The sequence below is a fragment of the Lycium barbarum genome, chromosome 4, assembly GCF_019175385.1.
Source record: "Lycium barbarum isolate Lr01 chromosome 4, ASM1917538v2, whole genome shotgun sequence".
Classification (NCBI taxonomy): domain Eukaryota; kingdom Viridiplantae; phylum Streptophyta; class Magnoliopsida; order Solanales; family Solanaceae; genus Lycium; species Lycium barbarum.
The window spans coordinates 25,168,832-25,183,105 of record NC_083340.1 but is presented as its reverse complement, the minus strand read 5'-3'; the positions used below and the strand labels follow the sequence as shown (position 1 = coordinate 25,183,105).

The following is a 14,274-nucleotide window of genomic DNA, read 5'->3' as shown; positions in this document are numbered from 1 at the left end:
ATTTGACGGGACACGGTATAAATGAAGATGTTCCATAGTTTGTGACACAATAACACAAAATGTGTTGCCATAAATTGCATAACAAATACCTTGGCTTTATATTCTATTACATAGTAAAAATTTGTCAAAGTCCGGCTTCCAGGTACTTTCTACTCAACCAAATCCTATCTGGTCATAGATTTTGGATTAGGTTTTGAAAATTTATCTTCAAATATCTGTTTGGTCATTTTGGATCAGATTTTGAAAATTTGTTTTCAAAAAATTTTCAAATTCCAAAAATTGGTCCAAACCAGTTTTTGGGACTTCCACTCACTAAACTTCAATTTTTTTCCAAGTAAAATGCATGTCCAAACACAATTTCAAATTCCAAAAATCACAACTTTAAAAGCTCAAATTTTCAAGTTTCAACTTCAAAATCTATGATCAAACGGGAGCTACAAATTTGGCCTTGTAAAAATCATCATTTTCATTCAAAGGAAAGCCTCCGCTAGAATACTCAACTTCCTGCATGTTAAAACTTCAGAACGTTACTAATTACAATGACCTCACAAATGAATATATTACCAGAAAAAAAAATAGTTCCAAAACACAACGATACAGAGAAAGCGCCTAGAATCACAAATGAGATGCAAGATGAGGAGAAAAGGCAAGAAAAAGTGGGATGGATGGTTTTGAAAGTGAAGATAAAATTGTTCAATGATAATTCAGGCTGATGACACAAGCATTGGACTATAATCCATCTTCATTTATGTAGATTTTTATACCTATTCCTCATAAACGTTTCGAGTAGAGTAAGTGTCCAAGTCTCAATATCAAAGTGAAGCACTCAACTAAGTACCATTATTTTTAACCATTAAAGATCCCTCACTAGAAATAATATGGTACATCACCTTGCTTGGAGTCTCTTTGTTTAGCTCCTTTAGCTAACGAGACATAATTGGCTGCACTCTATAAAATAGTATAGAAATGCTTTGGAGAGATTGCTTATTGCCAGAGACAATTTAGTGAATTACTGGATGCATGTCCTCATGATTAACTTTGTTCAACAGGCAAGGACGGAGCTACTAGAAGGCATGCATGAGATACATGAAATTTTGGTGAAAGCATTGAACACCTTATGTCCAACAAAAGTATTCTCAAGCCTGCAGGGTCAATAGTCAATACTCACCAAAAAATTGTAATTTCTAACATGTACCAACCTGTCATTTCAATCCAATATCGGGCGTCATCTTGCTTGTCAACTAGTATTTAAGTTCACTCTGTTAACTCCAGTCGTGTGTGCGCGCACGCACATACACATTTGCTAAGTCAGTCTTAATTTCATACATTCTCCAAAACGTAACAAACAAATGGAGAAATGACTCATTAGAGAAGATCCCATGACAAATAAGAGGTAGTTCCTTGATTCTGCTCATTGAATAAAAAACAACTGCAGCATCATTAGTCATTGCATACTCCGGATGCTATTCGCACTTTGCAGAGGTCCTATTCCAAATTTCCTTATCACGGGTAAGAGAAATGTCGTGAATCGAGAAGACTGAAGGCGACTTGGGCCTGAGAATGGTTTACGCTGAGGTCAAATGATTAAAAAGCCCAACACAAGGTTATTGGACCCCTATTGGGACCCGAGCTGAGATACGTGTGTTGAATAGTTACTGGGCAAGAGGAAATACAATGGTTATTGATAGAAACTAAGAGTCCACCAAACAGTATAGAGAACCAGGTTCTCTATCTGTTTTCTCGAGTACACAACAAAAAGTAAATGAGACAAGATATTTACATGGAAAACCCCTTGCTCAAGGGATTAAAAACCACGACCCACCGGAGTAGGATTTCCACTTCACTAACTGAGCAACTTCCAGATTACAACCTTTGCAACCTAGGAATTAAAACTCTTAATCCCTCACCCTTTGCAATAACTCTATTGTAAGCTACAACCCTTGACTAACTCTAGCCAAGCAACCCACTACCCTTGACTAACTTTAGCCAAGAATAACTACTGGCCTTGACTAACTCTAGCCAAGACAGCAAAATAACAAAGGTTGAGAAACTTCCTAGAATGACTATTTTCGAAAGTAGTGTAGGATTACACATGGAGAACCAAAAGAAAAAAGACTTAACAAACCTAGGACTTAAGATTTCTTCAGTTGTTGAGATTTGGTCCTTGAGTTTGATGAAGCTTTTGTTCTTAAGAGCACCCAGAGAGCAGTGGCGGCTATACTTGAGAGAATATAATTTTTTGATTTGCAAGTGTTAGGTTAAACCTTGTAACATGTTGTATGTATATTAGGGAGCATGTGAGAAGCATGTGACATGGATAGGGACATTTCATCTTTTGATATTGGCCTTAAGTTACAGTTTGGCCTTTAGCAAAACTGCAGTTGTGTCGCTGTGGTTCTGTCAGTCGGAACAGTAGCATTACCGTAGCTTTACAGTTGTAGTGCGTTGACTGCACGACACTCAAGGGACCTGATTGAGAACGTGTTCCCTCAAGTGTTTGTCAAATCATCAAAACACAAAATGACATAACTTATCAATTTTCGCCTTTTTGATGATGACAAACCCATAAATGAAATTCCCCCTGAGAACCAAGTTCCCCCTGCGGATCAACCTCAAATATGTTAACATCCATTGCATTTGATTTTTACCCCTTGAACTTTCAGCATCAACATATCAGCATATCAATCCAATATTCCCCTTAGAAAACTTCCCCCTTTTGGCATCACTGAAAAGAGCTATGGAAGCGGCACAAGCATAAAAAAGTTTAATGAGATTAACCCAGGGCCACTGGGGCAATACCATATGAGCAAAAACAAGAATCAACATATAGAAAGCATTGCATAATCTAGAGTAAATGCCCATGAAATAGTAACCATTAAGCATAGCCAAAAATTAGCATTCAAAACAACACAAGCAATGGTAATTAAAATGTCAAAAGTACCAATGACATCAAAGGGATAGAAGTAAATAAAACAGGTGTTTAACAGGGGAGGAATGGGCTAAAAGGATATGGAGATTAAGGAGAAGCTGGGAAGGAACTAAGGAGCGAAAGCCTTGAGGATTTTATCACATCTCTCACTGGCAGCCCTCTGATCCTGGATCATTTGAACACGGAGCACATTAAGCTTTTGTCTCAACTCAACATTTTTAGCCCTTAATGCAGCATTTGCAGTTGCCATTTCATTACTGGGAGCAGGTTCCTGTGCCTTTGCAGCCAACTATGCTTTCAGGATGGCATTCTCAGCTTGGAGCCTTTCAATTTCTACAGTGGCTTGCTCCTGAGCCTCAATCAGGCTAGAAATGGTTGAATTGCTACCAATACCTCCCTTCTTTTCCAAACACTCACATTCCTCTAAAGTCCCTATGGGAAACATTTTCTTTCTAGTCCCCATAGTAGCCTTACCAGTCCTAACATAGAAGTACTCAAAAACCTTAGTCAAGAAAAAGCCATATGGGAGACCATGCTTGCCCTCTTTAGCATTAACCATTTTGATCATATGCTCAATCATGAGAGCAGGCAGACTAACAGATTGAAAAGTTGGTAGGGCTTCGAGAAGGACCAAGTCCGCAACAGAGGCCATACATATCCTTTCAGACCTTGAAAGCAGTGCTTTATTGACAAGCTAAAAAGGAGTTGATACTCAGGTTGAAGCTGCTTCCTAAAAATCCTCTCACCAGTAGCTGACACTCCCCTTTTGACAACCATCTCTCTAAAGAATTGTGATGTCTTCCTTTCAACTGTTTTCAATCCATCAGTTGAGACACTAAGAATTTCACCTAACTTTGCTTCATTCAGATCAAATTCCTGTTCATTTACAGTCATGGCCAAGGTGGAGTCATCAGTGTACATTAGGGAGACATAGAGCTTCTTCACCTTATTCTCAAAGACACTAGGAGCAGGAGAATCAAGCAAGTGTTCTCATTTCTGAAACTCAACCATCTCTAAAAGCTCCTTCATTCGATGTTTGTCAGCAATTTCAGGGTCAAACATTCTGCCCAGTAACACCTTCTGCTTTTTCAGATTTTCTTGCCTCAACAATTCCAACTCCTTAGTCATTTGCATCTTCTTGGAGGAGCCAGGTTCCTTACTCTCGCTGTGTTTTCGTTTCTTAGAGGAGCCAGACATACTCTTCTCCTTGTCAACTTCTACTTCAGGTTCATCAGCCACAACTCTCTTTCCCTTTTCTTCTTAGATTTTTTCCTTACTAGTTGTGGTTCTACTTCATCTTCCTTATCAGACACGGTCACCACATCCTCTTCATCTCTAAGACCATGCTTTACTAACTTTCTTCTTTTCTTACCAACACCTTTTTCCTTACTAGCCTTAAGGGCAGCCTCGCGATGAACCTTGTTCCTTTTCCTAGTAATGGGTGGCCTAGAAGCAGTATGCTTTCTCATATTACCACCATTTTGTTTTACGCGACCAGAAGGTCTTTTGAATACAGTACTTACAATGATATCATTATCAGAATCAACCTTTTGAGAAGGACTGGGGGAACCAGGTTCCTTCTCAAATGAGGGTTCACGCCAGGGTACACTAATAGTAGACACATCTCCAGGGTTAACAACATTCAGATTTTCCCTTGAGGGACCAGATCCCTCATTCAATTCCCCTATTTTGTGTACACTAACCCTTCCCCCTTGACTCTCTTCCCCCCGAGTCCTTTCCCTTTGACTCTCTGCACTATTTTCCTTAGCATGTAAAGCATCAATAAACCCGGTAATAATATCCACTTCACTTTCTAAAATATTAGACAAACCCAAACCCTTTTCACCCAGGTTTCCATCAACTTCTATAGTAGAGTCATCTACTCCTTTATCACGAGCTAGAGGGTTGGAATTACCTGATTTTTGAGGGCTTTCCTTCAATTCTCCCTTTTCAGCAACATTTTCATGTTCTTTTGCACCACCATCACCAACAGACTCATGCATGCCAACGGGACTGGATATTTCTACAATCCGGCTTGGATCATCTGCACCCATATCTCTAGTAACCATAGTTTGGCTAGAAACCTCAACTCCATCATCTTTCTCGTCAACCTCCTCAGTGTTTTGGAGGAATTTTGAAACAGATAGAGTTGAAGCACTTTCCTCCGAGGTGGTTTTTTCAGTGGGGGCTGTTACGGTTCACTTTTACGCGGGTTCATAAAAGCTACTACGAGATTGTTGGTGCTCTAATTGAATTTTAGTATTTTAGAGTCGCCACCTAATTTATTAAGGGAAATTAGGAAAGCCGGGTAAAAAGGTTTATTCAAGCAAGAGAAAAATTCTTTTTAGTACCAGAGTTCGAGGTAAAAGTTTTAGTGATCCCCTAGGGAAGGTTTTAGCACCCTAGTATTAAGGATCCGTAGAATACGGTTGACCTACGAGCTTCAATGTGGATATGTTGTGATTATTTGCTAAACTATTTACTTTACTACTAAGCTGTCATGCTAATCATAAAATTCAAAATTTCGACAAAAAATTCCCCTAAAAAAAGGAGTTTTGGTTTCAAAATCCATATAAGTGTTCAACTCACTTTATTGCCGGACTAAGACACGCTCGGGATTTCTCCCAAGTAGAGTCGCACTATTTTAATCCTAATAAAATGAATTTAGTAGTTATAGGTTTTATAATAAATATATAAGAAAATATGGAGTATATCTCCTATTTTTTTTTTATACATATATATAATTTTTTTATTTAATTCATTTTTATACATTTGAAGCTCATATAGGTCAACTCATTTTCTACACCAAAGTCATCTTATCTCAATTTGGTCCAAGTATAATTTCTCTTGTTTTTATCCCTTTACGTTTGGGCTTTTTGCCCAAAAAACCTTTGTTCTTTCTCTGAAAAATTTGTCCAAGTTAAAAAACAGTCCATTTTATGTTCTGAAAATTTCTCTAAGTCCTCAACATTGTCAAAATTTCAAACTTAGTGCTAAAAGAATTTTCCTTTCAAGCTGATGATTTTAAGCCCATTCTGATTCAGTCCGACTCATCAAAGAACTCCAAATTGTACATTTCTATTCTTTCATTTCTAAAGGAAGCCTTTTGTGGGCTTAAGGCCCAATACTTACTTTCATTTTTTGACCCAATTCATCTCCAAATTTCGCGCAGGGCAGAAGGCCCAAAAATACAATTTAGTTACATTTAAAAATCATTTGGATTTAATCATGTCATTAAACCAGTTTAAACTTAACAAAATATCCAATTTAATACCGATTTCATGCAAAGTTGTTAGATTAGGCGATTTCGAAAAGCTTTTGAGCGACTTCCTAATAATACTAAGTGTTTTTCCTAAGTTCTAACATCATAGGGTTTCAATATTATATAAGGGTTTTACAATTACATTACACAAAAAATGAAATGAAGTAAGGAGAAGAGTTAGGTAGGTAGGCCTACCTAAGCTCACCAGTTGACTATTTTCACTCATAAGTGGGCCTTCAATATGTTAGCTTCCCTTTCCTTAAGTCCGGACTCGATTCAAAGAAAATATTTGGGCCTCAGGCCCAACAAATATGTTTTTGTCAGATATATGGCCCAAATGGCTCGCGTAGTTCACATGCAAGCACAAGAAGGGAGGAAAAGAATTTTAAGGTCAGAGAGTATCTAAGTCTTAATATTTAGATTAATAAGAGTGTGAAAGGGAACAATCATAAAGAAAAGCTCAAGCATACATCAAATACATTTATACTTAGAGAAGTAGTCAAACATGAGGCAAAAGAGAAACAAGCCCAAGCATACACTTAACCATGATAAACAAAAGAATGAGCCCAGAATGTAAGGGGACAAGGCCCAATGCCACAAACAAGTAAGAAATCAAGCCCAACTTAATACCATTATTACACATACTAATAGTTCCGAACCCACACAAGTTGTGTACCATGCTTATACTTTAATATACAAGGCCCTATATACCAAAAGTATACAAAAAATGTACATAATATATCCAAGTATACCCCTTGTATGTCCAAATAAAAAATCAAATACTTAACTCAGGTGAAGACATGTTTGATTATACTTGGTGTTTTAGAGCCTCATTTAAAGGGTACCAGGACAGATTCCAAAATAAAGAAAGGAGAAGACACAGTATACATGATATACATAGGGTTAAGAATTCAGAGATATGACAATGCAATTTCAGGGCAATAAAACATCTTATGTCATCTTCAGCTTAAGGAGTGGGAGACACTTAAATGCCAATCTCATTTGATACCAACAAGTTATTTCATGTGTATAAGGGATATTTTCAGACATCATACTATTATCAAGACAAATGGCATAACATATAGAGCAGTCCTTCAATAAAATAGGGACATTTGTTCAGATGCAGAGAAAGTATACCACATTCAAGCCCAAATATCAGCTTTCACCACATTTAAGACAGCCCAGACACATGCATTAAATTCTCATACTAAACAGTTCCAAACTCCTTCCTAAACATGCTTATTATGCCATTCTCTGGATACTTAGTCAATGAATGAGCCTTAATTTCAGTTAACTACAATGTTACAGTCATTAAGCCACTTTTAAGTAAGAGACTTGCAATCAAATGTAACCTAGGTTTGCAGTTAATTCATCATGCTAATCATCCATAAAAGAATCAATTTGAAGTGATATGTGTAAACTGGACAAGACTAAATAAGATTCTTCACATCATTTAGACTCAAACTAGCATGCTTTTGCAGATTCATAAATCAATATGCAACTAAGATCCAACTAGCAAAACTAGTGTAAACTCTCAGGCACTCAATAATCATTTTTAAAACAAGCAGGATCCATAGACTGGACCAATAATAGGCTAATCAGACTAAATTTATTTTATTCAAATCATAGATGACAGAAACTAATCAAAATTGAGCAAAACAAGTGTTAGTAGGCTTCATGAGTTATTCTATCCTAAACAGACCTATACCAATGAGAAAAAGAAATAAAACTAGAACCCAGGTCACCATTCTTTGAACATATAAGTCTATACATCAACTAATGTGATCCGGAATTAAACATATTGCACTTAATGGACTTAAAACAACATGTGAACAGAAAGCAAAGCAATGTAAAGGCATGATTAGGTAAACTATAGGTTGAATTACACATGGCTGACCAAGATTGAACAGGTATGACACAACTAAGCAGTTTAGATTTCAACTAACTTATGACTAATCAACATTGAACATACAGAACATAGTTAAACAACCAGGCTAATTGGTATATGGCTAATCAAATGTAAAACCTAAACAAACTACTTCAGGCTAACTAATCATGGAGAAATTAAACATATTAACAGATTACTCATATAAATAATCAAATAACACATAAGTAAGTAATGTAAGCCTAAGCATATAATTAAATCAAAATTGCACACAGAATTAACAATTATAGAACTAATATAAGGCAGGATTAATTTAAGATTAAACATGGATTATGCAAACGAAAACACTACAAACAAGAACTAATCATACAACTAGACAAACGAATCACAGAAACAGTATAAAACACTTAAATGACTACTAAAAATAACTAAGGAAGGAGAATTACCTCTTTGATACGCAGCCCTTGTCGAGAACAAACTTGAAGACCTTTTTGCTCCTCAAATCCCAATTCAGCTACACAAACAAAGAAAAAAGTATTTAAAATTTTAACTTAACCCAAAATTCAAAGTTTCAAAGCAATGTTGCCAAAACTTAAGAAAAAATTGAGTTTTAGCTGAATATGTGTAATATTCGATATCCAGGTCTGTCTAGAAATGTGTCCAAAATTGAGAAAAATCTTAATCTCAACCGATGTGGGATATGTGCAATTTTCAGAATTGCTTCCCTCAATCAACATTCAATGGCCAAGATTTGACTTAAATTTCATCAACCCGTTGGGTTCCTCACGAACCAATAACAATCAAGGATTCAAATTCGAGTAACAACAAAAACCATTAAAGAAACTTACTGAAGTGGCCTTTGTAATGCAGAAAAAGTGAAGAAACGGGGGTGGTAATACCTTGTTTGGGTCGAGACTCGGTGGAAATAATTGAGAAATGGCAAAACAATAAATGCTTTTGCATTCTCGACCACACAACACTAATAAATGCTCTTGCCATTCTCGACCACACAACACCTAACACAATGTCGTAGGCCCTTCTTTTTGCCATTTGCGGCATCACTGACGTAGGAGAGAGGGAAAAAAGGGATGCGGCGCTAGGGTTTCTAAACCTTGAGAGAGGAAAGGGCTTAAAGGGTCATTTTGCTACTAAATGAAGAAAGGAAGGGTATTACACCCCTTTAGCCTTGACATTGGGCCGAGTCATGGTCTTGTAGCGGGTCATATTTTTTCCGATTCGTATTTGCACTTGCCTCATTTAAAAAGGAAATTGTCCCGGAAAAGTACGGTTGTCAATTGTACCAGGAAAAAGAAAAAAAATAAACTTCTATGTAGGTGGTGCTCTAAATGGACATCATTTTAGATACGCCACCTAACTTATAAGTAAGTTAGGAAAACCAATTCGAAAGGGTTCATTTAAAACAGTTAAATTTTTTTTAAAAAAAACAATCTATACCAAAGTATGGGTAAGAGTTCTGGTGATCCCCCGGGGAAGGTGTTAGGCATCCCGGTATTAAGGATCCGTAAAATACGGTTGACCTACGGGTTCTAATAGTATGCCTTGTAGATATAAATTGTTTTTTATAAAAACTTCTTTTGATATTTCCGCAAATGAAGGTTGGTCATTTATGAAAAAAATAATCATTTTTCAAGAAATAAAAATGGTAGAGTTTTGCCCAAAATTGGGTGTTTTGGGTTTCGAACTAGAACACCTAGGTTAAAACCCGAAGGCGTTTAACCTAAGTAGAACACCATGTAATGTAAGCCCACCCGAGTTTTAGAAAAAAGGATTTTAGTTTAAGTTTTCAAAGAGTTTTTATTTAAGTGTAAGAAATAGTTTAAGGCATACTATTATTATCCATTTGTCAACTATATTTACATTTTTTTCTTTCTATTTTACTCCAATTTTAGTCTTTTTTAGATAGTCCAAGTTTTTGAAAGTCCAAATCAGTCCACAAGTCTTAAATCAGTCCATAAGTCCACAAAACAGTCCACAAGCTTTTTAAATAATCATTTCCGTCCTCATATTTAAAAATCGATCAGTTTTCATCCAAATTGCGAAATAGTATTAATTTTAGGAGAGTTTTTTTTCTTTCAAGAACTTGGGTGGCATTTTATTAATTTTGAAATAAAACTACATGGAGGGGAGGGTGTAAACCTAACCCCTATGCAAAGATGAAACCTGGACAGACCTAGTTTTAATGCATGATGGCATAAGCCTATTTACAAACCTATAATTTCTAATGATGCATGAACTAGGGGTGGAAGGACCCCTTCCTCGACAAAAAGAAGGGAATTAAAACAAGTGATGCATGATTCCTATGTACAAGGGTCATCCAACACCTATTTTTAATTGGTGTTTGATGCCTCATGTATTACATTCAGTTCTAATGCATCTAACTAATTGTAGATAGAAAGCTCATGAAGGATCAAACTGATATAAATTGTTATTCTTTTGTCTGCTTCTTATACTTGAAAGGCCCCATCTATCAATGTTGCAAATGCCTTTCGCAGATCTGGGAAGCTCATTGAAATCTGTATAAGATAGAGTATCAATACGTGAATGACTACCTGAGCAAGTTTGTCAACCACTTGGTTTGCCTCTCTTAGGTAATGTTTGATTTGGAACACATTCTGATGTAGCAGACTTTGCAACCAGTTTACTATTTGGGAAATATTCCAGGGTGCTTTCATTTTTCCTTGAACTAGCAGCAATGATTCAGCTTCTAGTATAATCTTCTCCATCCCCATGTTTAAGCACCACTATACCCCATGTTGTAGTGCCATGGCTTCAACCTAGTTACTTGTTATATATGCATGTACAACTTTCCCATTATGGTTTCTTATGATCCCTCCTCTACCATAGTCATCACCTATGCAACTTCCATCACTATTAAGCTTGATGAAGCTGGGTGGTGGGGATGCCATTTGGTAGTCTTGATAGTCACCTTTGAGGAATTATTATTCAGTTTGTTGCAAAAGGCAAGCCAATCTATATCTGGTTTTAAGAGAGGAAACTGAGTACTGGTGATTTGCAATATGTGAGAAGTGATGTTCTTTACTGAAGCTGCACTGTTGAAGTTTAGAGAACTGAACCTGATATTTCATCTAACTTCCAAATTTCCCAGCATATGACTTGGGGTAGGATTCCCTTGACTAGTTTTGAGATAGGATTTCTGGTTTTTAGGTTCCAGCAATGAACCATGATTTGTATAAGAAGGATGTTTTCTACTTTGATACCTAAAGGATTACAGATGTTTGACCACAGATTTTGGGCTACGTCACTTTGTCCAAAGAGATGTTCAACTGTTTCTATCTTATGAATGTTACAACAACAGCATATGGAGGGTCCATGAACTTTGAATCTTTCAATATTACTGTCTGTAGAAAGTCTATTCTTGATGATTCTCTAGAGATGAAATTTGACTTTCAATGTACTGCCCTTATTCCAAATCCTCTTGTCATGCCAATCCCCTTCAGCCTTCTTTCTTAGCAAATTCCAGGCTGATGTGATAGTGAATTTACCTTTGGTGTTTAGGGTCCATATTGGTCTGTCCTTCTTGTTTATGCTGAAGTGTAGTGTAATATGTTGCACAACTGCTTTTACTATGTATGGGATCATGTGCCCTGCCTTGTTCCATTTCCACTCACCATCTGAATACACCGCATTAAGTTTGCTGTTGTTTGGAATCTGATCATCTGGTAGTAACTTGTATAAAGCCCCTTCCCCATTCCAATTGTCAAACCAAAAAGATAAATTCCCTTGAACAACTTGCCACAATATATTGTCTCCAATAGGTTGTATGATGTTGCAGATTGCCCTCCAGATGTGAGATTGAAAAGTCAAGTTTTGGCAACTCTTAAACTATAGGATAATTTTTAAGGGTTCCAATAAATGAAGTAAATTCTCAAATTTGAAATATAAAATTTGAAAGTAAAGAGATAAGGAATTGGGCCGACCAAGCCCAATAATGTTATGCCCCTCGTCTTCGTCATAGTATAACTAACGATTTTCTAGTCGAGTATGTCCTGAGAATGGAGACCCGTGCCGAGTTTGGGGACATAAAGTGTGGTACTCCTTGTACAAAGGTATTAGTAGGTATTCTGGGTTAATTATGGAGTTAGAATCTGAATGGATCGAATCGACGAAATCTGAACTGAATCAGGAAATTCTGCAGACACCAGTAATAACATGTCGACGGCCCGTCACTGTGCACCGTCAACATGTTCCTGCAGACCGAGATCTACAGGCGCAGTTTAACGGGTCAAGTCGACGGACCGTCGACCCAACCATCAACATGTTTCTACAATCAGAGATTTACAGGTGTAAGTCGATGAAGCAAGTCGACGGACCGTCGACACGTCGACGGGTCGTCGAACCGCTTCTCTGGAACCTTCCAGTTTCAGTTATAAATAGACGACCCTTGTCTTCATTTTTCATATTTCACCTTCTCCACACTTCATGAGACCTCTAGAATATTCGATACGCCATATGAGCACAAATCCAAGAGAAAACAAGGAGTAATTACCAAGAATCAAGGGGATTAAATGCAAAAGAGGCCCACTAGGGTTAGTAGAAGCCAAGAATTCATTTGTTATTGAAGTTGGGGCTTTCTTCAAGTGAAGTATATTCATCCAAAGCCCATTCCCACATATTCGAAGGTGGGTTTTGTGTTCATTTCATGTTATTAAGAGTATTGAGTGGTTGAAGGACTTGGGTTAGGGAAGAAAGTAGAATATGAGTTCAAATATGGAGAAAATGGTATTTTCAGTAGTAAGTTAATGTGAATCATGATTCTTAGAATGAGATGAGTATAATCTTGTTATAAATGATGCTAATAACTTTGAGGAAGTGTTATGTGAAGAATAAATATGACGTTGTAGTATAGTCATGGTTATGGATGATTTGAAGGTGAATTTGAGAAGTAAACAATGTTTAACTTGAAGAATCTATTGATTATGATATTATGAGTGTTGTCATGGATGTTTAGGAGTTGTTTATTGTATGGGGAAATTTGTAGAAACAAAGGATGTGTTGCCCAATTTTCGTTAGTCCTTAGTCGTTTTAGCCTAGACTTAAACGTGTTTCTAATAATCTAACCTTAGTACAATTCTCTTGGATGTAGAATCGTGAGCTTGGGAGGAAAGCGTTTAGTTGATAATGTTAAGAAGACGTAAAGGTATGTAAGGCTAGTCCCCTTCTTTCAAAGGCATGGCTTCTATGCTATGATCTCTTTTGTATATTCCACGATCTTATTATATCCTAAGAGTTGAGAGTTCATGAGTCTTAAGAGTTTCCTATGAGATAAAGATGAGATATGCTCCATGATAATGATAATGATGATGATGATAATGATGCTATTTCAGAGATTCCGAAGCCTATGAGATGATGCTAATATGGGCTTGATGATCCTATCTTTGTGATTTGATTGATGTTGTTTCTTATTGCTGTCTCACCTCATGATATTAGTTCCTTTAAGGTGAGACGTAGCGACGATGGCTATTTCATAATGTAATTGGAGGTTACTGACCTTATATTACTCCGATAGAGTCAATGCATGCTTTATGTTATTTTCATGTATGATCACACAATGCCTACATGGCAGGGCAGACACACCACTGCAGTAGGCAGCTTTCGCCCCGGACGCGGGAGGCCTGAACGCGGGTTAATAATGATCACATCGTACCTATATAGTCGGGCAGTTTATATATATATATATATATATATATATGTATGATATGATATTATTTTTATTATAAATATTGGCATGCATGACTCCGCCTTAAGGGACAATCAGTTACAGGTTTGTTCATCATCTTATGCTCTTTCGTTTCTTTATTATGCTATTGTACATGCCTTACATACTTAGTACATTGTTCGTATTGACGTCCTTGTTCTTTTATGGACGTTGTGTTCATGCCCACAGGGAGACGGCGCAGACGCTTAGGAGCTTTCTCCGCAGATTTGCAGGAGCACTCCACTACTCCGGAGTCGCTATTTCTTGGTATATTCTTTTGTGAACATATTGGGGCATGGCGGGGTCCTGTCCCGCCCTTATGATTTCAGTACTTCAGTTAAAGGCTCGTAGATACTTATGTGTAGGTTGTAGATGTTAACTGACTCCTTCCTTGTATATTCTGTACATCATTTTTGTAGCCTCGTAGGCTTATGCATATATACATGTTTTGGGAAGATATT

At 37.0% G+C, this 14,274-nt stretch overlaps 1 protein-coding gene across 1 annotated transcript; it reads right to left on the bottom strand.

Moving 5' to 3' along the window:
* Nucleotides 1-63: 63 nt before the first annotated feature.
* On the bottom strand, nt 64-9,205 carry LOC132638299 (uncharacterized). The gene is made up of 3 exons (XM_060355237.1): nt 8,976-9,205; nt 8,523-8,590; nt 64-504 (listed from the first exon to the last, which is right to left on the bottom strand). The coding sequence occupies exons 1-3, from the start codon at nt 9,133-9,135 to the stop codon at nt 424-426; spliced, it is 309 nt and encodes a 102-aa protein (XP_060211220.1). The 5' UTR covers nt 9,136-9,205; the 3' UTR covers nt 64-423.
* Between the last annotated feature and the right edge of the window lie 5,069 nt (nt 9,206-14,274).

What these genes read in the sequence shown, in the direction of transcription:
- LOC132638299 (XM_060355237.1), bottom strand. Translation starts at nt 9,135, where the DNA reads ATGCCGCAAATGGCAAAAAGAAGGGCCTACGACATTGTGTTAGGTGTT. An exon ending in CGAGTCTCGACCCAAACAAG is followed by an intron (nt 8,591 to 8,975) that starts GTATTACCACCC and finishes TTGTTTGTGTAG; the next exon opens with CTGAATTGGGATTTGAGGAG. An exon ending in AAGGGCTGCGTATCAAAGAG is followed by an intron (nt 505 to 8,522) that starts GTAATTCTCCTT and finishes TTTAACATGCAG; the next exon opens with GAAGTTGAGTATTCTAGCGG.